We start from the raw sequence: 25017 nt of genomic DNA on the forward strand, positions 1-25017 counted from the left end.
GACAGTGGTCAGCCCACACTGGTACTTTCTGCTGATGGAGGCCCTATTAGCATGACCCCATGTTCAGAACAGAGAGCCCACAATTTCTGCCCTGAAGGGTGGCCCCCAAATGACCACCGTTTAAGGCCCACATTCTATATAATAAAAGGCTAATATGCAAATTGTCCCCTCAACTGGGAGTTCAACCAGGAGTTTTACCAGGGGGCGGGGCTGGCCAGCCAACAGCCTGCGGCCCCTCCCCCCAACAGGCCCAGCCTGATCAGCTGCGATCTGGGGCAGGCCAGTTGGACCCCACCCATGCACAAATTCGTGCACCAGGCCTCTAGTTATACATAAGCAGAGTGCTGGTTCCCTCTGAATATCTTCTCAGCAAAGTCAGAAATACCATTACTCCAAATACTCTGTAGCTAGTACTTCCTTCTTTTGTAAGCTACACCCACTCCATGGTCCTTCCTTCTCTCCTTTCCTCTTTCCTGAAACATCACAGAGCATTCCTATTGTCAAAGGACAAAACGAAAACAATTTAGGAAGGAGTTTGACGTCCTTTACTCAAGGGGAAACAATCCATGCATTGGGGGAGTACAAGGCCTCACAAGTGGTGGAGCACTCTTCTCAACATATTGTGCGCAAGAGCGAGAATATTAGATGTGGCAATGCAGACACAGGGCGTGCTGGGCTAGGAGGGCAGGGATTTCCGGAGGAGGCTTGCAGGCCCTGTTTTCTAGGGTCAGGTAAGCTGGCTAAAGATGACTTGGAGGATTGCGATTGATGTTAGGTTTCCTTGACAGTGAGGTGTCTCCGGAAGTAAATGCAGGCTGACTAAGGTTTTGATTTATGAGCTGGGCCACTGGGGCAGCCTCTGTTTTGTGGATCCCGATATATGAATTAACTTTATCACTGTATTTCAGGTCTTGCCCTGGGTATCATGTTACTTCATGGATCCCGAGTGGGTATATACAGTGCAACTTTTATAGGGGTTGGGTTAAAAAGTTAATGCTTAAGTGAAAAATCAAGTATTGTCAGTGTTACCCTTGAAAATAAAATCATCCCCACAGGTGGTAAAATGGTCACATTCTGAGAAGCACAGGACAGCTGAGAGACCTGGGGTATTTTTGTCTGTTTGTTTTCCAAGTTTTTATTGTTGGTGGTGTTAATCCTCACTCGAGGATATTTTTCCATTGATTTTTAGAGAGAGTGGAAGGGGGAGAGACAGAGAGAAAGAAACATTGATGTAAGAGAGACACATCAATTGGCTGCCTCCCACATGGCCAGAGATGGAACCTGCAACCAAGCAAGTTATGTGCTCTTGACTGGAATTGAACCCACGACCCTTCAGTTTGCAGGCTGGAGCTCTACCCACTGAGCAAAACTGCCTAGGGCGATTTTTTTGCTTCTTTAAAAAAATATTTTTAATTTTAGAGAGAGAGAGAAGGAGAGAGAGGCATTGATTTGTTGTCCCACTTATTTATGCATTCATTGGTTGATGCTTGTATGTGCCCTGACTAGGGATTGAACCCACAACGTTGGCTTACCACAACCCTCTAACCAACTGCTACCCGGCCAGAGCTTTATTTTTATTTAACAAAGAAAATGTATTCATGTTTTTCTCGCAATATATAAAATAGTCCCCAACTACAAGATGCTCACAACCTCAGGGAGGCAGGCATGAAAATAAAGACAAGATAGTGTCATAAGTGCTGTAATAGCAGCGTGCTATGGGAGGCCACTGGGTGGCAGAGCAATTAATTTTGTCTTTTTTGCCTTGCTCCTTAATCTCATCCCTCACCTTTGCTCTGTGCTCAGGGGAACAGGGTAGGATGAAGCCCTGCTTATTTGGCTTCCAGTCACCTACATGAGGCTTGGGCAGTTTGGCTGGTCTTGCCAGGCTCCTCCCCTGCCCCAGGGAAGGGCAGCTCTTAGGTGTGGAAGGCTATGTGAGGTGCATTGATATCAGGAGGCGCATCTGCAGGAGTTCCGATCTGTCACATTTCTCTGCCATGACAGGGATGTTGCTAAGGGTGAGAGGGGACCTTGGATCCCTGCATTGTGCTGGCTCTCTGGTTGTTGTTAATCCTCACTCAAGGATAGTTTCACCCTCGGAAGTGCCTTCTCCTCCATGTTGTCCTTTTTTAGGTGAAATAGACAAGAATTACTATTCTTGTTATGGGTTTGAAAACCAAGGCACATTACCCTGGTGGAGTAGCTTAGTTGGTTAGAGCATCCGTCCTTGTTATTGGCAAGATGAGGAGACTCAGTTCTTGTTTTCTTGAGGGAAAGATTTCAATCAAGAGACAGAATATAGAAAACAAAACAAGAATTTATTGACCTCAGCAAAAATAGACTTAGGGCCCTAGCCAGTTTGGCTCAGTGGATAGAGCGTCGGCCTGCGGACTGAAGGGTCCCTGGTTCGATTCCGGTCAAGGGCACATATCCAGGTTGTGGGCTCAATCCCCAGGAGGGGGTGTGCAGAAGGCAGCCGATCAATGATTCTCTCTCTTCATTGATATTTGTCTCTCCCTCTCCCCTCCTCTCTGAAATAAATAAAAATATATATAAAAAAATAGACTTAGGAAAAAAAAAATAGACTTAGGAGAGTGAAACAAGGAAGGGCATAGAAGAAGCAACAGGAGAGCCCAGGCTGGGCTGCTTTGGCTCACTGGGAAGTCAGAGGAAAGGGGGCCTGGAGACAGGTTCAGGGGGTGAGCCCAGGATGAGCTGCCACTGCCCATTGCTCCCCTGGTTGCAAGTCTCATGGGGTCTCTTAGAGGAGGGCACACGTGCCTTTGCGGGGAGGAGAGGAGGAAGGAAATGGCATGGGTGTGCTCCTTGGAGAGAGAGTGACCTGGGACTGAGCTTATGGATCAACTCTGAGCTCAGAATTCTGAATCCATAGCAACAGAATCACAGGAAGGCCTTTGGGTGACTGTTTGGATAATTTCAGACATAGGCTATTATGTGAGCTGTCCACGGCCTAATAGAAAAACTATACCTTTTTTTCTTCTTCTAGAAATAAGGTCCCTCTCAACTGAAGGCTGTGCTTTGTATAGTAAAAGTTGCAGGCTCTAGACCAGCCGTGGGCAAACTACGGCCCGCAGGCCGGATCCGGCTGTTCTATCCGGTTCTCTTGCTCTCCCCTCCGCTCCTTTACTTTGAATTTATATTAGTTCACACAAACACTCCATCCATGCTTTTGTTCCGGCCCTCCGGTCCAGTTTAAGAACCCATTGTGGCCCTCGAGTCAAAAGTTTGCCCACCCCTGGTCTAGACTGAGATGGAATCAACCCTTTTCACCTGTGAGATAGCAGACTGTGAACATCAGCACTTTATCTGTCAAATGGGAAAAAGACCACTTGCCTCATTGGATGACTGTGAGGAATGACTATGTAGAAGCCAGGTTGCTGGCCCAAAGCAGGCGCTCAGCATATTATCAGTCTCCATCCATTCTTTGGGTCTTTCCTGTGGGGTTCTGGCTGTGCAAATGCCTGGCAGGACATGCCTGGTTTGGTGAGTTAGCCTAGTGGGGCAATAAAACCCACAAGTGATTTGGAACATCAATGTCTGTGCTGATTGAGGGGATCTTCACTCAAAAGTGCCTCTTTTCAAGCTAACTTAAACCTGTGAGGAAAGAATGAGAAGCAGAAGAAAAGGGAGGGGGAAAAAAGGAAGAAAGAAAGAGAAAGAGTAAGAAGTGAAAGAGAGAAAAGCCCTTCTAGTGGGCATCATTTTTATTGTGGTTCTTTTTTTCCCACACAAAGAAATTGATATCGCCCTAGCTGGCTTGGCTCAGTGGATAGAGCGTCGGCCTGCAGACTGAAGAGTTGCAGGTTCGATTCTGGTCAAGGGCACATGCCCAGGTTGCGGGCCCGACCCCCTGGAGGAGGTGTGCAGGAGGCAGCCGATCAATAGTTCTCTCTCATCATTGATGTTTCTATCTCTCTTCCTTCCTCTCTGAAATCAATAAAAATATATTTTAAAAAAAGAAAGAAATTGATATCAGTTGGCCAGGGCTGTGGACATCCTGACCTCACCTTTTTTGGGGTACATTTCAAGAAAGGATATGTGTCAGTGCTTAATGTTGGTAATGACCACACTGTGTAGTTTCCCATAGACTTTCTCCTAGATGAGGTGTTTGATGATGAAGGACATTGGTCATCAAGATTTTCAGGCCTCTGACTGAGCAATAAAATGAGATGGGGGTACACAGCAGCATTCATATTTAAGGTTTTTCCTGTAGAGCTACTACTAGGCAGAAGGCAGGAAACTTGTAGGATAAAGAATAAAGAACAAAGAGAAAAATAGAAAATCTAATTGGCTGGAGTCACATAGTCAACCTTGTTTGGGGTGAGAAAAGAACCAGGAAATAATGTAGAGCCCAGAGCTGGCTCGGTGTATGGGGGTGACTGTGAGGAATGACTGTGAGGTTGGCTAAATGGACATACAGTTGACCCTTGAACAACACCGATTGAAATGCACAGTCCCACTTATACACAGATATTTTGAACAAACCTATTGTCAGCCCTCCATATCCTCAGGTTTCACATCCACAGATTCAACCAATCATGGATCAAAAACAGGTTGTTGTTTTTTTATCTGCTATTGACAATCCGAGTATGCAGAGGGCCGACTATAGTTATACACAGATTTTCTTTTCTTTTTTTAAATATATTTTATTGATTTTTTACAGAGAGGAAGGGAGAGGGATAGAGAGTTAGAAACATCTATGAGAGAGAAACATCAACCAGCTGCCTCCTGCACACCCCCTACTGGGGATGTGCCCACAACCAAGGTACATGCCCTTGACCGGAATCGAACCTGGGACCTTTCAGTCCACAGGCCGACGCTCTATCCATTGAACCAAACCGGTTAGGGCTATACACAGATTTTCAACTGTGTGGGAGTTGGCACCCCTAACCGCCACATTGTTCCAGAGGAGACTGTGCTGTGTTTCTGGTGAAGTGGGGAATTTATAAGGACAGGAAAGCTCTCTAAATTTCAGTTTGGTGACATCTTGGGCCTAAAAATGTATTTTGACATGTATATGTATATGCATAGTTATGCATATGTATATTCTAGATATGTACTTTATGTGTAAAGATATGTAGAGGGCAATCTCATGAGATCCAAGGACAGGGGTACAGTAAAGCTGCAGGAAGGGGCTACAACAGGGAACAGAAAGCCTTTGGCACATTTCCCTGCACGTCTGTTGGGCTCTTCTCTCTCCCTTTCACCCTCCACTGTTAGCCACTCTCCTGAGACAGTGATTGGTGGCTGTGGTTCCTACCAGTTCTGAGTCAGGCTGTCTAGATCACAAATCCCAGTTCCTGGCTTGGGTAAGGTATCCATCGTGGGCCAATGAGCTCCTGAGAGCCCAGGGATGAGATACACTGTGCAGACGTGGCTACTGGAGCCTGTCCACTGGGAGCAAGGAAGACACACTCATCAGTTTGTGACCAAGAACTGGAGACCAATCCAGAGTGGGTATGGACACCACATAAAGAAAGAAAAAAGGACCAAATATGAGCCAATATAAGCAAAGTGATCGGAATCGTGACTAAGGAAGATAAAACAGGGGCCTGGCTTCTGGGTAGGTGGAGAAAACGAAGCAGAGCTTAATGAGGGTAAAGAAAATGGGCGAAGAGCATACTGAAGTGCGATGCCTGGAGAGTAAGGAGCAGGATAGTGTGCCTAAAAGAGAGGAGAGGGGAGAGAAGGAGCAGCCAGGGCCACTACTTTGCTCCCTAGAATAGAACCTCCCCCAATTACTCCCACCTAAACGTTTTATAATCTATTCCCCACCAATATCCTGACTCTAAATGAGACCTGTGTCTCTGGGCTCTCATCTTCTTCCCTAATTAAAGGAAAGCATGTGAAAAAACAAATAGTGGTAGCAAAAATAACAGCTTCCACTTACTAAGAGCGTACTACATCCCAGCTGTTTTACATTTTTTAAAAAATATATATTTTATTGATTTTTTACAGAGAGGAAGGGAGAGGGATAGAGAGTTAGAAACATCGATGAGAGAGAAACATCGATCAGCTGCCTCCTGCACACCCGCTACTGGGGATGTGCCCGCAACCAAGGTACATGCCCTTGACCAGAATCGAACCTGGGACCCTTCAGTCCGCAGGCTGACGCTCCATCCACTGAGCCAAACCGGTTTCGGCTGTTTTACATTTTTAATCAATAATTCTCACAACAACTCTGTGAGGCAAACATTGATATCCCCATTCAAAAATATTTTTGTATAGTTTGCCTTTTACTTATTACTGTTTTTAACTATAATTTTTATTGATTTAAGAGAGGACAGGAGATGAAGAGATAGAAACATCAATGATGAGAGAATCGCTGATCCGCTGCCTCCCGCATGCCTCCCACTGGGAATAGAGCCCACAACCTGGGCGTGTGCTCTTGACCAGAATCGAACCTAGGACCCTTCAGTCCACAGGCCGATGCTCTATCCACTGAGCCAAACCAGCTAGGGCGATATCTCTGTTTTATAGACATGGAAAATGAGTCTCAGAGTGATAAAGTAATCTGCCCCCAAGTCACACAGCTACAGGGCACTGAGCAGAGAGTCAGACCCAGGCCTGCTGACTACTACCCACCAGGCCACAGTGTCCTTTATGGGGGAGAAGGAACTGTGTTCGTTTCCTATTGCTGCTGTAACAAATCACCACAAATGTAGTGCTAGAACAATGTAAACCTGTTATCTCAAAGTTCTGGAAGTCAGAGGTCCTAAAAGCAAGGGGTGGGCAGGACGGTGTTCCTTCCAGAGGTTCCAGGGGAGAATCTGTTTCCTTGTCTTTCACAGCCTAAAGGCTGCACGCATTCCTTGGCTCATGGCCTCTTTCTCCATCTTCAAAGCCAAAGGCATAGCATCTTCAGTTCTCCATCTGACTCCGCTTCCATCTTCACATCTTCTCTCAGTCAGGTCCTCCGCACTTCCTCTTGTAAGGACTCTTCTAATAACCTCTCCATCTCAATATCCTTAACCTTATATGCAAAGTCCCTTTGGGCCTGTAAGGTAACATAGTCACAGTTTCCGGGATTAGGACATGGACATCTTTGGGGACTATTATTCTGTCTCCTACATGAACCACATCCATCTCATTGACCGCTGTATCCCCAGCACCTAGTACAGTGCTTGTTGCATATAAACTGCTCAAGAAATGTTTGTTAAATTGAAGAGCGAGGAATAGTAACCTAGATTAACTTCAAATCTTATCCTCTCTTTTTGTTTCATTTTCATTTCTTTTTTTGGTTCATCTAGAGATATGATAGGACCGGAAAGACCAACTCTATGCTGAGCAATCTGTTCTTCCAATGGGCCCTGAATTTAAAAATGGACAGCCCTGAACACAGTCTATTAGCTAAGGTTGAGTGGCGCTCTAGATTGTTAATAAACTCTGCAAGTGCAGATGGAATGCCTGCAAACCTACAGTAGTAAGGCCTTCAAAACTCTGAGATAAAAATAAACCTCAAACAAACAATTTAAAAAAAGGCAAATGACTTAAATAGACATTTCTCCAAAGAAGATAGACGAAGGGCCTATAAACATATGAAATACAAATCAGAACCACAGTGATTTTTTTCACACTTACTAGGATGATTATAATAATTTTTTTCAAAAAGGAAAATAAGTGTTGGTGAGGATGTGGAGAAACTGAAACCTATATACATTGCAGGTGGCTAATGTAAAATGGCACAACTGCTGTGGAAAACAGTTTGTGGTTCCTCAAAAAGTTAAAAATAAATTTACCATGAACTAGCAATTCCACTTCTAAGTATATATCTAAAAGAATTGAAACTAGATTTTTGTATACCAGTGTTCATAGCAACATTATTCACATTAGTCAAAAGATGGAAACAACCCAAATATCTATCATTAAATGAATGAATAAACAAAATGTGATCTATAAATATAATTGGATATTATATAGCCATAAAAAGGAATGAAGTTCTGATACATGCTACAACATAGGTGAACCTTGAAATCACTAAGTGAAATAAGCCAGATGCAAAAGAACAAATATTGTCTGAGTCCACTTATATGAAATATCTAGAATAGACAAATTCATAGAGACAGGAAGCAGATTAGAGGTTATGGAGATGGGAAAGTGGGAATGGGGAATTATTGCTTAATGGGTACGGAATTTCTTTTTGGGGTGCTGAAAATTTTTGTTAACAGATAGTGGTGATAGTTGCACAACACTGTGAATATACTTAATGCCACTGAATTGCACATATAAAAATGGTTAAAATGACTAGATGCCCAGTGCATGAATTCGTGCATGGGTGGGGTCCCTCTGGGTGGCCTGCAAGGGATTGGGCTGAAACCCACAGTCCAATGCCACTTGCAGCTCTTACCTGCCGCTCTGCTCATCCCGGCCCCACTGTGCCTGCCGCTGGCTTGCACCCAATCAGTCCCAATCGGGAGAGGCTTGCGCTGCCACAGCAGCGCTCGCCAACCATGAGCCCTGCATCTGGTGCCCTCCCAAGGAGCGTGGCCTGCGGGATTGGGCTGAAACTGGCTCTCCGACATCCCCAGAAGGGTCCCAGATTGCGAGAGGGCACAGGCCAGGCTGAGGGACCCCACTGGTGCACAATTGGACCAGGGAGGGACCTTGGGAGGACTCCAGAGTATGTCTGGCCCATCTCACTCAGTCCCGACAGGCCAGACCCCAGCAGCAAGCTAACCTACCTATCAGAGCATCTGCCCCCCTGGTGGTCAGTGCACATCATAGTGAGTGGTTGAGCAGCCTTAGTATATCATTAGCATATTATGCTTTGATTGGTTGTTCCATTGTTCTGTCGTTCAGTCTATTTGCATATTACCCTTTTATTATATAGGATTACCACAATTGTAAAAAATAAATGAATAAACCATGAACTTTTTTGCAGGGAAAGACTAGCTTTCAGTGAATCAACCCTGCCACAAGGTAAAAAGTGTTGATCCTGTGAATCCCAAGATTCATAAAGGACAAAGTGTTTAATTATAGGGCCTTGATGCCCTAACCAGTTTGGCTCAGTGGATAGAGCATCTGCCTGCAGACTGAAAGGTCCCAGGTTTGATTCCGGTCAAGGGCATGTACCTTGGTTGCGGGCACATCCCCAGTAGGAGGTGTGCAGGAGGCAGCTGATTGATGTTTCTCTCTCATCAATGTTTCTGACTCTCTATCCTTCTCGCTTCATCTCTGCAAAAAATCAATAAAATATATTAAAAAAAATTATAGGGCCTTGGTGGAGACAAATATTCTGGCCTTTGTAGTGTAACACAGGGAACAGCTAAACTAGTTTTATCAAATCTTATAAACCTGGGATGGATGCATATGAAATTATCTCACAATATGCTGATTTTAGGGTTTAATGAATCAAAGCAGCAAGATAAACATTGAGAGGTCTTATTCTTCCATCTGCTCAGAATTTCAGAGATGAAGGGGAACAGAGCGTACGTGTGGTGATAAGACATATTAGAAAGTACAGAGGGGGAGTATTGATGAGGATGTGGTGAGACAAATTGCAACAAAGGTCTTTAAGGCAAACAATAGGACAAGTTATATATAGAATATTTTAATATATCATCAAAAAAGAGAGTTCGAAGCCATATAGCTCCAGATATATTTGGTCTGCACATTATTTGAGTTAGTTGGTAATCTTTAAAAATCAAAAGATTGGCATCAAATTCTGTTTTATGACTTCTTTTGAAAAATCGGAAGGCCCAGCGAAGCTGAGTGCATGGTCTTGCCTGGAAACAGTCACTGGAGCCGAGAGATGACTGCCCCCTGGGAAGGGAGAGGTGGCCTCCAGTTTGTCCCCTGCCCTGTGGGCATTGGAAGGGCATGCTGCCCCCAGACCCAGGCCCTCCTGAGATATCTGTCTCTTTAAAATAGAAACCATGCCCTAGCCAGTTTGTCTCAGTGGATAGAGCATTGGCCCTGGGACTGAAGGGTCCCGGGTTCGATTCCTGTCAAGGGCATGTCCCATGGTTGCAGGCTCAATCCCCAGCCCTGGTCAGGGTGTATGTGGGAGGCAACCAATCGATATCTCTCTCACATCAATGGTTCTCTCTCCCATTCCCTTTCACTCTCTCTAAACGTCAATGGAAAAATATCCTTGGGTGAGCATTGACAACAACAACAACAAAAAATAGAAACTGGTGGGTGAATACATTTTCTCTGACCTTGTGTAAGGACAAAATGTGTTCACTAAGTTTACGTTTTGGTATACTGTATTTTTGTAGAAAATGAAGTTGAAATAAAGGGTAGGAGTTATGTCTGCTTGTTTCCACCCGAGTCCCCATGTCTGGAGCATCACTACAGGAAGTCCATGAACAGGAGGAGGGGATGAAGGTACAATGTGGCATGTACCAACTAACCAAAGCATTCCCTGGGGGACAGCGCATGAAGAAAGAAAATCGCAGAAGCACAGGACTTTCCAACAGATGCCACTGATTTGGGGGCAAATGCACGCAGGGATGAGAGAGCCCAGCAGCGACCGTGACAGGGCACATGTGGGGGAAAGATAGACTTCCCTTGTGGAAACGGGGAGGACGCAGAACTGGGACAGTCTGACCCAGAGATGAAGTTCTCGGAGACGCGGGGTAAAGAGGAAAAGGAAAACTGGAACTCTGACCGGTTACTAAGGAACTGTGGCAAAGAATAAAATTTAGTACTTCTGATACCGCTGTAATTAGCTAGTTATTAACAGCAGGAAAGGAGCAAAGGAGAGGCAATGTTCCCTGCAAAACTCTGGGGGGAAGGGACTGGACAAGGGGGAGAGAGACACATGCCCAGTGAAGTTGGGGTGACCTAGGGAAGGTGCTTTCTGTCAGTCACACTTGGGAACAAGGTCATTGGCCAGATGTGCATGGCCACTGCAAGCCCGTGAAGATTTGGGATGCTTAGCCCCTAAACAAAGAAGTTGGCTCTCTTGTGATCTTCTGCTCTTGGCTCTGCTGGAACTTGTGTGACTCTGGGCTTATGGGCTCTTTTGCTCCTGCTCCCCCTCTCCTTCCCTCCCCCACTTACCCCCCCTGCCACACACACACTGGACTAATGGACTGCAGCTAGCCTGATGCTGTACTGGGCCTGGCTCCAACATGGAAAGGAACTCTGACACTGCCTTTGCTTCTATCTCTACTGAAACCCCAGCTACACGTCTTCTGTGACTGGACTAAGGGAAATGGGACTTTGGAAACACAGGGATTTAATTCCACACAAATGAAAATCACTCATTTTCCCATGTGAGTCTCAGAAAATTCTTTTTTTCTCGGGACATCGTAAGTTCACCCCCAGCAGCACCCAGTGGGGAAGAGGACCCCCTACTTCATCTGGTCTTACTTCTAGGAGGAATTTTTAGTTATGTGGGGTGGAAAAAATATAAATAAGGAAAATGATTTCATAAAGTTATAGGCTACAGAAAATGTCTCTTCTAATAAAATAAAATGACTCTGGAGTCTCCGGTAATGGCGACATCTACATGTCTCTCTCGGATCATTTAGCAGTGAGCTGCCAGGAGGCAAGTGGCTGGGTGCAATGAGCTTTGAATGGACTCTGATGAAGGGCCTCCCGTATAGAGAAACTGAGGCAGAGGCTAAGTCAGTTGAGCACCGTGTACCGGTGACAGTGGCAAGTCCAGGAAATATTCCAGCCAGATTTTGATGTGAGGGGTTGGGGGGAGAGAAGGGTGATTTGGCAGAAGGCACAGGTAAAGGCTGCTTCTTCTGATTCTGATATCCTTGTGCTTGTCAACCTCCTGAGTGACACCTGGGCTGCATGCATGAAGCTGACAGCTCATTGTGAAGCCTAGAGCCTTTGGCATCTCCCTCTCCAAGATACAGCCAAGATTTGCTCCTGTTTTGTAAGCTCAGTGAGCACTATGATTGCGCCTTATCAATGAGCTGGTGGGGGAACCAGAGAGAGAGTGCTGCTTTGTAAACCCTAAGTCAACACTGACCTTCTCCGAGGACTGTTAAATAAATCCCAAAGCAGTTTCTATGCACCATGTAAATGCCTGTCTTTTGAGCTTCTCAGTGGGATCAGAGAGAGGAAAGTCCAATGAGAAATCAAAAGGCTCTTTTGGAAAAGCATTCTGGGCAGCTGGGGTAAAACTCTTGTTTATCAGTCCTGAGCTACTGCTGTAGGCCTCAAACCCCACGTCCATGGAAGAATAAGGACCTGCCCAGAGGGTTAAGGCCTCGGGCATCTCGCTCAGAGACTTGTCTTGGTCAAAAATGGAATTCTGGGTTCACATGGAATATATATATATATATATCAGAGAGAAGAAGGGAGAGAGAGGGATCAAGCCTGCAGCCTGGGCATGTGGACCAGGAATTGAACCGGCGACCTCTTGGTGCATGGGTTGACACTCAACCATTGAGCAACACCAGCTGGGCTGGAGTCTTTTCTAATATCCAGGAAACCCTCTCTCCCAAGTGCCTCCCCACCAAGACTGAACTAGGGGAATAGATCAATTCTAGAAGGTATTGACCTTGAGAAAAGGCATTATAAAACAAAGTTGGTGGTGTGTATTGGTTTAATATGATTTCAAATCCACTTATGACTTAAGTGAAGCTGTTTTAATCCACTTGCTTATGACAAAGGAAAAAAAAAGGTTGATTTGATATAAGAAGGAAGTAAGTCAGGCCAGGATCATTCTACATCTACTGTCCTTGAGAAGCAGTGAGCAGTCCAGGTGCTTAGGGGCCCTGCTAGAGGCTTATGAATAAGAACATGTAGAAAAACAACATGGCGAGGGGGCATCTATATATACTAGTATGTATATAATTTATATATATAAAAGCCTAAGCTACAGAACGACCGAATGACTGAATGACTGAATGACCAGTCGACTGGTTGATGTGATGTGCACTGACCACCAGGGGGCAGATGCTCAATGCAGGAGTTGCCCCCTGGTGGTCAGTGCACTCCCACAGCAGGAGTGCCACTCAGCTGACTGACCTGTTCCGCGGCCCACCAGCCCAGTGGCAGCCACTCACTCCCTCAGTAGTCCTGCAGGTCCAATCTCTGGAAAATGGGCCAGGCACAGACAGACCAGCGCTGCCAGCACGATCCTTACAGTGCTGCTGGCCTCCTGGAAGTCGGCCTTGGGCACCATGGCTGCTTCCCCTTCCTAGACACTCCATAATGAAGAAACTATATAAAAACGGCCGCCAGGTGGCTCCCAATAACCGGTGCAAATGTCAGCGGGACAGATCTGGATCCTGGGCTGGCAAGGACATTTCACTGCCTGCCTGGAGGGCCGATCCCATCCTGCCCCCACCCATCCCCCTTGGGATGGGCGCCAGACGCAGGGCTCACAGCTGATGGGCATCGCTGTGGCTCTGTGAGCCTCTCCTGATCAGGACTGACTGGATGTGAGCCCACGGCAGGCACAGTGGGGCCTGCCGGTTTTGTCCCAATCCCCGCAGGCCACTCTGAGGGACACCACCCATGCACAAATTCATGCACCGGGCCTCTAGTTTAGACCATAAATACTGAGTCTGTGAGGACTATTTGAGAGTTTTGGTTTAGGAGAGGCAACTCTTCCTAAGCCTGAAAAGTTCCCAAAGACCCTTGGGGCATTAGCTTCTGTCTTGGTGAGGCACTCTGCACAGGCAGTGGTGAGAAAGTGCAGCTCCCGTGAAAGAGATCAGCTGCTTACTTACCAACACTGGTCTTTCTAGCAACTGTCACTTTTTTTTTTTTTCTGGCAGCTGCAAATCAGCTCTTGGTTGGCCACCCTCTCTCCCAGGTGCCTTCAAGTATAAAAAGGTACACCTCCTCTTAAATTTGGACTTTATTTCTCTATCTTTCCTTGCCTGGAACAAGAGTGTGATTAATCTGTCTTTTTAATTTTTTAAATATATTTTTATTGATTTCTGAGAGGAAGGGAGAGGGGGAGAGAGATAGAAACATGAATGATGAGAGAGAATTGCTGATTGGCTGCATCCTGCACAACCCACACAGGGGATCAAGCCTGCAACCTGGCCATGTGCCCTGACCTGGAATTGAACCATGAATGCCTGGTTTATAGGTTGATGCTCAACCACTGAGCCATGCCAGCTGGGCTTTTATTTGAAGTATGTTATTTCTTTACTTGGCTTATTAAAAGTTATTATCCTGTATGCTATTGGCCCCTCTCAAACAAAAACAAAACAGGTGTCTTGCTCATTTTTCTTCAAAAACTCAAGAAATATTTATCGAGCACCTACTATGTGACAGGAAATGTTCTGGGCTCTGGTACACATCAATGAACTTAAAGAGGCAGAAATATCTGCCCTGTAGAACTTACACTCCTGTGGATGAATGAGCCCCATGGAAATGTTCACAACTTCTTTGTTTTTTGCTTGTCCTGGCGTATTATCGCTTTTGGAGGTAACCTGGAAAAACCAGGAGATGAGACTCACACTCTTTTTTTATATACATACATATATATTTATTGATTTTAGAGAGGAAGGGAGAAGGAGAGATAGAAATATCAGTGATGAAAGAGAATCACTGATTGGCTGCCTCCTGCATGCTCCCTACTGGGGATCTAGCCCGCAACCCTGGGCATGTGCCCTTGACAGGAATCTACCTGGGACCCTTTGGTCTGCAGGCTGACGCTCTATCCATTGAGCCAGAACAGCTAGGGTGAGAATCACATTCTTAAGAGCAGAAGGGCCATCCTATATAATAAAAGGCTAATATGCAAATTGACCGAACAGCAGAATGACCAGTCACTATGATGCGCACTAACCACCAGGGGGCAGACGCTCAATGCAGGAGCTGCCCCTGGTGGTCAGTGCAGCAGCGGCGGTGGGAGCCTCTCCCACCTCCGTGGTAGCGCTAAGGATGTCCGACTGATGGCTCCTGGATTGCAAGAGGGTGTAATGCCCGACTGAGGGACCCCCCACCAAGTGCACGAATTTCATGTACCGGGCCTCTAGTCTAAAAGATAAGCCTCTGTCTGGATATTTGTTGACCAAAGTGATGCCAATTTGTAAATTGAATTATCATCTAGTGGCTGTTTTTCTTATGTGTTTTTTATTTAAAAATTTTTATCAGAGTTTATTTGAGCCAAAATAAGTACATATGCCTGGGAGCATGATCTCAAATGCTCCCTTATGTGTTTTTTTTTTTGTATAAGAAAGTTTCTGTTGCCCTGACCCATGTTGCTCAATGGTTAGAGCATCATTCTGTGAACCAAAGGTGAAAGGTTTGATTCCTGGTCAAGGGCATGTACCTGGGCTGCACATTCAATTCTGGGCCCTGTTTGGGGCACATGCACAAGGCAACCAATTAATGTGTTTCTTTCACATCGCTGTTTCTCTCTCTCCCCCTCTTCCCTTTCACTCTCTCTTAAACCAATGAGAAAAATATCCTCAGGTGAGGATTAACAAAAAAAAAGAAAAAGAAAAAAAGGAAGTTTTTGTGAAATATCTTCCATTGTTTAAGCTTTAAAAGAAATAAAAGATAAAAGACAAGTCACTGACTTGCTAATATTAACTACCTAAATTAGAAGGAAAATATATAATGACCCAAATAACAGTCTGAAACTGAGGTTCTCTAAGCTGAAGATGAAAGTGTAGCTATACCAAAGAAGTACATTATTATTTAAGGCAATATTGCCTGGCCAGTGTGGCTCAGTGGTTGAGCGTCAACCCATCAACCAAGAAGTCACTGGTTTGGTTCCCAGTCAGGGCACATGCCCAGGTTGTGGGCTCAATCCCAAAAGGGCATGCAGGAGGCAGCCAATCGATGATGTTTCTCATCGATGTTTCTATCTATCCCTCTTCCTTCCTCTCTCTCTAAAATCAATAAAAAACATGTTTTTAAAAAGGCAATATTATAGCCCTAGCTTGTTTGGCTCAGTGGATAGAGCATCAGCCTGCGGATTGAAGGGTCCCAGGTTCAATTCCAGTCAAAGGTACATACCTGGGTTGTGGGCTTGATCCCCAGTAGGGGGCATGCAAGAGGCAGCCGATCCATGATTCTCTCTCATCATTGATTTTTCTCTCTCTCCCTCTCCCTTCCTCTCTGAAATCAATAAAACAAATGTTTTTTAAAAAGATATTTTAAAAAAGGCAATATTATAAGTTCAGGTCTCTTGTTAGTTCAGAGAAGGATTATAAACTCTTCTTTGCCATCAACAGCCTTCAGGTTTCATGTCACTGGTGCTAAAAAGCCAGGTTTCAAACAGATCCAAAATGGGTAGTGTGAAAATTAATAAACAGAAACCTAATTTTAAAAAATAAAGTTGCAAGGCCAGAAGGGGGAGCCCTTACCCCCTAGCCAAGCACAAAGCCCAGCAGGAAGAACTGTTTAGAATAGCATTACCAACTTATGTTTTTATTTATATATATATTTATGTATATATACATATTTTATATATATATATTTCAGAGAGGAAGAGAGAGATAGAAACATCAATGATGGGAGGGAATCACTGATTGGCTGCCTCCTGTACGCCTCCTACTGGGATAGAGCCCGCAACCCAGGCATGTGCCCTTGACTGGAATCGAACCTGGGACCCTTCAGTCTGCAGGCTGACCGGTGCTCTATCCACTGAGCCAAACCGGCTAGGGCTATTCTTTTCTATAAAAGAGTCTCCTCTCCTTTGTTTCTTGGGACTTGCACATGGTTTATTAGACCTCATGTCCTTGCAATTCTTTGTTGTTCTGAATAAACCCATTTTGCTGGAGAAATATCTGGCTATCTATTTGTGTAAGGTCAACAGTAGCTTATGATTCCAGCAGGTCTAGGCTCATTCAACAGAGGTGTTGTATGCATGTGTTTGAAGCTTAGCAAGTTGTTTCCTTATGATTCTTATATCAGAAGGTAAACGTCTTTTGGCTAAACGCTTCCTCCATGCAAGAACAAGAATGGAGGAATGAGCAAGGTGAAATAGAGAACCTCAGTGGCTACCTCCCATCTCATTGACAGAGACTCAAAATGTCCTTATGTTGTGCAGCAGTCCACTTCCTATGGATCAGGTCTGCACTTGGAAGGACACAGAGAAAGGACTTTCTCTTCGCAATGACAACCCTCAGGCTTCTGTTCTACAGGAGAAAAATCCCAATTGCCTTGATATATTCATTCTAGTATGCCAGTTTCCAGGTCCCCATCATCCTGACCATTCTGTTCTGATTTACTCAGGTCTGCCAGTATACTTCTGTTCTGTATGATTTTTTATTGAGGTATAATTGACATATACCATTATATTAGTTTCAGATGTGTAACAATGACTTGATATTATATATTGCAAATTGATCACCACAAAAGTTAACATCTGACACTACATATAGTTACAAAAAATTCTTTTTTTGTGATTAGAACTTTTAAGATCTATTCTCTTGGCAACTTTCAAACAGAGTTTGCCACTACACTTTTTAAAATTTGGCACTTAGAGTTGAAAGCTTGCCCAGACATCATGGCTCAGTGGTTCAGCATCGACCCATGAACCAGGAGGTCACGATTCGATTCCTGGTCAGAGCACATGTCCGTGTTGTGGGCTTGATCCCAAATAGGGAGTGTGCAGGAGGCAGCCGATCAATAATTCTTTCTCATCATTGATGTTTCTATCTCTCTCAACCTCTCCCTTCCTCTCTGAAATCAATAAAAATATATTTTTAAAAAAGAGTCGAAAGCTTTCTCTCAGGACAGTTATAATGTATACATTATGCCTGCGTAAGGCAGAGGGAGAAATATAAGTGATTTTTTGTTGTTAATCCTCACCCACGGATATTTTTCCATTGATTTTTAGAGAGAGTGGGAGGGGGAGAGACACACATTGATTGGTTGCCTCCCCTATGTACCCCAACCAACAGAGGTACATGATCTTGTCCAGAAGCGAACCCAGAACCCTTCAGCCCTAGGGCAGAAGTGATTGTGAGGAAGTGAGCTCGAGGACCAAAAAGATGGTATTGAAGATAGCATGGATAGTACTGATAACTGGGTAACAGTACAGATGTAAGATGATTTAGACTTGGCTATGTTTCCTGGTGGGAATGGATTAAAGACTTAAATATAACTCCCAAAACCATAAAACTCCTAGAAGACAAAATAGGTAGTAAACTCTATGACACTGCTCTTAGTAGTATTATTTTTGGATATGTTTCCTTGGGCAAGGGTAACAAAAGAAAAATTAAACAAATGGGACTACATCAAACTAAAAGGGTTTTGTATAGCAAAGGAAACCACCAACAAGATTAAAAGACAACTTATGGAATGGAAGAAGATATTCACCAATGATACATCTGATAAGGATATAATATCCAAAATTTATAAAGAACTCATGCAACTTAACACCAAAAAAATAAAAAATAAATAAAAAGAATGGGCAGAGGACCTGAATAAACGCTTCTTCAAAGAGGACATACAGATGGCCAGTAGTCATATAAAACGATGCTCACCATCAATAATCATCAGAGAGATGCAAATTAATATTACAGTAAGATACCACTTTACACCTGTCAGAAGGGCTAGCATCAATAAATCAACAAATAAGAAGTGCTAGTGAGGATGTGGAGAAAAGGGAACACTCATGCACTGTTGGTGGGAATGCAGATTGGTGCAGCCACTGTGGAAAGAGTATGCAGATTCCTCAAAAATTAAAAATAGAACTACCAAATGACCCAGCAATCCCACTTCTGGGTATTTATCTTAAGAAATCCAAAACACTAATTCAAAAGAATATATGCACCCCTATCGTCATTGCAGTATTATTTACAATAGTCAAGATTTGGAAGCAGGCCAAATGTCTTATCAGTAGATGAGTGGATAACAAAGCTGTGGTACATTTACACAATGGAATACTATGCAGCCATAAAAAAGGAACTCTTACCTTTTGTGACATAATAGATGGAGCTAGAGATTATTATGCTAGGTGAAATAGGTCAGAGAAAGACAAATACCATGTGATCTCACTCATATGGGAATCTAATGAACAAAATAAACTGATGAACAAAATAGAAACAGAGGCATGGATACATGGAACAGACTGACAGCTGTCAGAGGGGTGTGGGGAGGGAGGGACTAGGTGAAAGAAGATGAAGGGATTCGCTGAAGAACATATATGCATAACCCATAGAAACAGATAACAGTGTGATAATGGCCAGGGGGAAGGTGTGGGGGGGGGGGAGGGGGAAGGGGTGGGTGGAGGTGGGCAAAGGTGTAGGAATGGGGATTGCCGCCCTCTTGACACGTCATTAGGAGACCCACTGATGTGGGGAGGAAGCCAAGTATTCACACAGGGGTGGACAAACACAGGTTTACAGTTGCAACATGACATTCTTTTGAGTTAATACAGCTTTTGTCATAATCCTAACCTGCATGTCTTTTTCCATACGCACAACTGTAAACCTACTTTTGTGATCTGAATATTTTAAAATGAGATGACAGAAAATTGTTGAATTTCTGTTGAAACTAAAATTAAAAAGGAGTGTTAGTGGTATTGAGAGTTAAAGTGTCACTGAACATACTAATGTCTATGGGTAGCAAAAAACACTTCTATACATATAAAATGGGAATGGCATTGGTCATCCACTAGAACAGGGGTGGGGAATGTCCAGCCTGTGGGCTGTATATAAGGCCTGCGAAATCATTTGGGCTGGCCCAGCCGAGGCATTAGCGGTGACTTAATGATAGCAGGCTAATTTTTAAGTTGATCATTTTGTAAGGCCAAGAATTATGCTGTAACTACCCAAATGGCCCTTGGCAGAAAAAAAGTTCCCCATCCCTGTACTAGAACATCAGATCACATATAGTTGATAGTTGGACAACTATCTCCAAATATGTCCAATTTATTTTAAAACAATAAAAAATGAACATCTGGTTGAACACTAATAAAATTGATTTAAATAAACCCCTCCATTTCAGCAAATCTGAAGTTGTGGACAAAAGACTAGTTTATGTACCGGTAATAACATCTACTAAATAAGCTATACTCTATGAACATATCAAAAGGTAAACAAATAATAATATATGAGATTTATCTTCAGTATACTGGCAAATATTAACATTTCCCACAAAGATTTCAGCTCAGCAATCCAGTCACACAGGCTACTACATTCCATCATTTTCAGGAAGTGCTGGGCTCCATGTCACAGGGCAGCACAGGGCAGAATGGCTAAGTGCACATGGTGAAGGCATGTCCCAGGGACATGCTCTCAAACTACTTTCAGGTCATAAGGAAGAATCCCACTCCGAGACTAGACACAAGTTACTTGCTACCACCACAGTGTGGCCCTTGAATGCGCCAGGGTGGCCATGCAATGCAGCTCCTGGCCCACAGCACAGGGCAAAAGGGACGGGAACATGTTCAGCCAGAGGTGGCTGCCCTGAATTGTCTGTTCTCTTTTCTGTTTAACTATTTGAGGGCTATTCCCTGTAGCTTTTCATAACATCTGTCCTCCTTCTTTGAGTAGGACAATTTAAAATAAAAAACTGCCCTAGCCGGTTTGGCTCGGTGGATAGAGCATCGGCCTGTGGACTGAAGGGTCCCAGGTTCAATTCTGGTCAAGGGCACATGCCTGAGTTGCAGGCTCGATCCCCAAGTGGGTGGTGTGTGTGTGGGGGGGAGGGTGTGCAGGAGGCAGCCGATCAATGATTCTCATCACTGATGTTTCTTTCTCTCCCTCTTCCTTCCTCTCTGAAATCAATACAAATAAATAAAAATAAAAACTGAACTATACTTCATAATAAACACCTCATCTTCTCTATGCAGAGTGCTGGCTCTGTTTGTGTTTCCCATCCAGGTTTTTAAAAACTGAGTGTTGGCCTGGCTGGTGTTCCCAATGGTTAGAGCGTCAGCCCTGGAACAGAGGGTCGTAGGTTTGATTTCTGGTCAGGGGCACGTACCTGGGTTGCAGGTTTGAACCCCTCCCCCACTCAGGGCATGTGTGGGAGGCAACCAGTCAATGTGTCTCACATCGATGTTTCTCTCTCTCTCCCTCCTTCCTCCTTTCCACTCTCTCTAAAAATCAATGGAAAATATATCTGCACTCCTCAGGCGAGGATTTAAAAACAAAACAAAACAACTACCCGGCAGTGTTAAAGACAAGACATAGTTTCGTTTTCATTTTTATTAAAGATGTTTTTTTAAGGAATATATTACACTTAAAGTTCAATACCATAAATAAAGGTTAGTTTTTAAATCTTCTATTTTACTTATTTAAAATGTAAACATAAAAGAAAAAAATTCACCACTCCTTCCCCAACTCTGCCTAAATGTATAAAAAAAAAAGTCACCCCTTACGTAAGTTCTTTCTTCAGAAGGAGAAGCACAGTCTTTATTAACGTTAGTCCTCCTGGGCTGCAAGGACGCTGCACGATGACCGGAGCCCACGATACCTGGGTCTGAGGGGATGTGACAGAGTCCACCTCCTCCTGCCAGGACTGTGCAAACGCCCTCAGGGACAGGCTCTTCTCTTTCCACTCAGCGTCCAAGGCCATGGGCTGTGCGAAGGCTTCAAGCACAAGACGCTGCGATGAACATGATGTGCAAGCTGGCATACTCTCAGAGGCGGCTCAGACCCAGCAGTAACCTAGCAATTCTGGATCAGTATTAGTCATGGAATATCAGAGCTGGCAAGATCCTGAGAAAGCACCTGGCCATTTTACAGATGATTTCAACCAGTGAGTCTTCTAACACTGAAGAGAATACTGATATTAAGTTTTAAAGAATACTCTGATATACTTATTTACACTTCTTCCTAAAGTTATTTAAACTTCATTAATTCATGTTTCATCTTCACATAATCATAAATTCTAAGCCAACATATTAGGCTGAAACTAATTTTAGCACAATTTATAACATTTTTAGAATGTCTATTTGATCTTAACAAAAATAGGTATCTTTAAGAAATCAGTAAGGGAAAAGGATGTTTTTCAGGAGAATATTAGAGGGGTTGACATGAAGACTTCCTAACTCCTTGCCAGTTTCTTTAAAGCTGTCAGCTCAAATCTACTGACATGGCTTTTGCTTCCTTCCTGTAAATTCTGTTCTTGAAAACCTGAGAGACAAATTCACTTGATACAATTGGGACCTTAATCCTATTAAAATGAACCTAAGTCTGAACGGAAACTGAGGTAGTCGGAGTTTATAAGCGCTTGACACTCCCCGAGTCAGAAAGGACTCCAGTCTACTACCCCCAAATCAGCTCCTCCCCACTCTCCTTCCCTACCCCACTCTTCCATCACGGCTGCAGTCTGCTCGATCTTTCTCAGGGAACTGGTTTTGCTAATATGAAGGGTATAACCTGCCACAGAATACTGCCACTTCAGCCATTTCAAATTCGTCAGTTCAAAGCTGAATTCTAGCCCACTAATTCTGTATTGAAACCTCAGATTTTAAAAGTCTTCATTTTTTAGAATATTGTCATAATCTGAGTGATTAAAATGTGCCTCTTAAATTTTTTTTACAGGCTCAATGGCCTTCTAAGTCTTCACTGATTAAACTATACAGAATCAGTGATAAGCAACCACTTTTAAGACTTGAAGAGGAAGGAAGACAACAGTACATTTAGTTACTCTCAGAAACTCAAGATTTGTTAACATTATACTTTATCAAGTTTCACATTTGTGCAGAGAAAACACTGGGATACCAGATTCCAAGCTTAATAAATATATGTAGAAAAAATGTCATCTATAATATTTTCTCCAGAAAGTCATTAGTGCAAATATAATTATATCAATAAAGCAAAAATATATTTCAAGTATAAAAAGCACCATGCTCAGAAACAATACTACCTAAATGGCATCACTGCACAACAGTCAAAATATATTCAAACCTATCATTGTAAATCTCACATATATTCTTAGTTCATAGTTTTTTTGGTGAAATTCTTTATACAACTTTGCAGGATGATCCATAATCACAATCAGAATGTAAGTTTAGATTTTCATAGATTTCTTAAAAAATATACTCTATACTTTTCTCGGATGTTGCACAATTTAAGAGATACATGACACAGGCAGAAAACAGCACTGACCTGACACCTTTACTATTAGCTTCTCTTTAGCTGAAGGTGGATATGCTAGAGACCCCAGCTTTCACAATGAAATACCTTTAATTCAAAACTGCACATTTAAATACATATTTAAAATTTATGCATTAAAAAGGCAACTTTCCTTTGCTGGGGTAGCTGTTTGGCCCCAGGTCCAAATAATCAGCTGGAATTACTCCTCAGTAATTATGTTACTTGCTCATTTAGCACAATTTCTTACATAGAGTGCTTGATAGTTATATACTGAATTAAAGGGCTAACCAATGAATGAATGAATGTATGTATGAATGAATGAATGCATGCATGCATGCTTGTCCAAGGGCTGTGTTTATAATGCCACAGGACTTTGTTAGCTTTAGAGAGAAAAACTGGAATCATTCATCATTGAAGAATCTAATTACTAAAGTGGAGTGATAAGCTCCAGAGTAGTCTTGCTTCTGTGGACCAGAATCTACATGGTAACAGAAGGGCCAAAAGCAGGAGGTAAAGGACATCACCTCCTTTTAAAGTAAAGCCTATCTTATAACTTCTGAGGATTGAGCCATATGTTGTGCAGTAAAGTGGACCCCATTGGCTGGGCCATACACCAAACCTACACTTTTCTATTAGTAAACAATTCAGATTATCTTGTTTTGACTTATATTTTTCTTCTTGTATATAAAATAATTTTCAGAAGTTCTTCTGAAACAATTCGTAAGCCCACATGAAGATAACTGCATACCTATCCCAGAATTTCTTTTTATCTTCATTGTTAAAAAAGGAATAGTTCTATTTGTTGTTGGATTATAGTTGTCATATCTATTATCTGAAAAACATACATTTATATTTTCTTCTGTGTACAGATCTTCAATGTTTTTACAGAGCACATTACTTTTCTCTCTACTTCTACCATTTTTCAGGTCATTATTAAACGAATGGAGGATACAACAGGAAACTGAGTATGGAGATCTGGGGGTAACAGATGCAGCTGGAAGAGGGCTACCAACACACCATGATTCCATAGTAAACTATCACACAGCTAGTTTGAAAAGGCGAGCATGGTTAAATCGTAACATTTAGCAAAACATAATTTAAGAAAAGACATTTTAGAACAAAAAGAACAATGATTTAATTGTGCCATGTACACTCATTAAATTCAATATAGGTATAACAATGATGTAGAAACCTCAACTCAATTATTTTCTGTAAGTCAAAGGATAATTTATACTTGTGGGTTCAGGATCCACAATTTATAATTTTGAAGTAATTAGCAGTTCTTTATTACTGCAGTACTGATGAACTTTCCCATCATTTTAGGTCAGTGGTCGGCAAACTCATTAGTCAACAGAGCCAAATATCAACAGTACAACGATTGAAATTTGAGAGCCAAATTTTTTAAACTTAAACTATATAGGTAGGTACATTGTTATTAACTTTATTAGGGTACTCCTAAGCTGGCCTTTGCTAAAAACTCAAGGGGCCAAAGAGCTGCATGTGACTCGCGAGCTGCAGTTTGCCGACCACTGTTTTAGGTTAATGAGAATGCTGAGGTATGTAATCTGAAAATTTCACCAATATCCCATTTTCAAAGGAAAACTTGAGGAAGGTTATGCATCCTGAACAATAAAGAGTCTTGATGACTTGGAATTCCTTCCCCTTCTCCAAGCCAAGGCTGTTTGTTGGGTTGCTGTGAAGCTCTGCTTCAAGGTCTGACTGTGGTCAACACTTTCAAGCCAAACTCAGGAAAGCCACTTCTGCCTTCTGCACAGGCTGATATTCACTCAGATTTTGTGCTTTGTTCAGAGGAACATGACACAAAAGAATGCCTTGAGAATTCACATTTCCATTCTTAGTGCCATACACACAGAAGAAATCCAGCCAGCAGAGGAAACAGATTGCCTAGCAGAAGCCAGAGGGTGACCACAAGGCTAGAGGAACGGGAACAGAGATCTAGGGTTGAAAACAAAAATTGACTTTCTATAGACATTTTGGAATATATTATATCAACTAAATACTGACAGATGAATATAGGTGATTATTAAAGGTGAAC

General features: G+C 43.1%; 1 protein-coding gene across 2 annotated transcripts in view; it reads right to left on the reverse strand.

Moving 5' to 3' along the window:
* Positions 1-6942: 6942 nt before the first annotated feature.
* The window catches only part of LMLN (leishmanolysin like peptidase), an 83509-nt gene continuing 65434 nt past the window's right edge, over positions 6943-25017 (reverse strand). Inside the window, exon 17 of one of the 2 annotated variants that reach the window (XM_080656649.1) lies at positions 6943-7018. In XM_080656649.1, the coding sequence (XP_080512775.1) occupies positions 6996-7018 (23 nt within the window). In that variant the 3' untranslated portion in view covers positions 6943-6995. Of the gene's footprint in view, positions 7019-21069; positions 24918-25017 lie in introns of those variants that run through there. The other variant, XM_080656648.1, reaches the window with a different exon arrangement.

This window comes from Plecotus auritus (genome assembly GCF_963455305.1).
Source record: "Plecotus auritus genome assembly, chromosome: 2".
NCBI lineage: Eukaryota > Metazoa > Chordata > Mammalia > Chiroptera > Vespertilionidae > Plecotus > Plecotus auritus.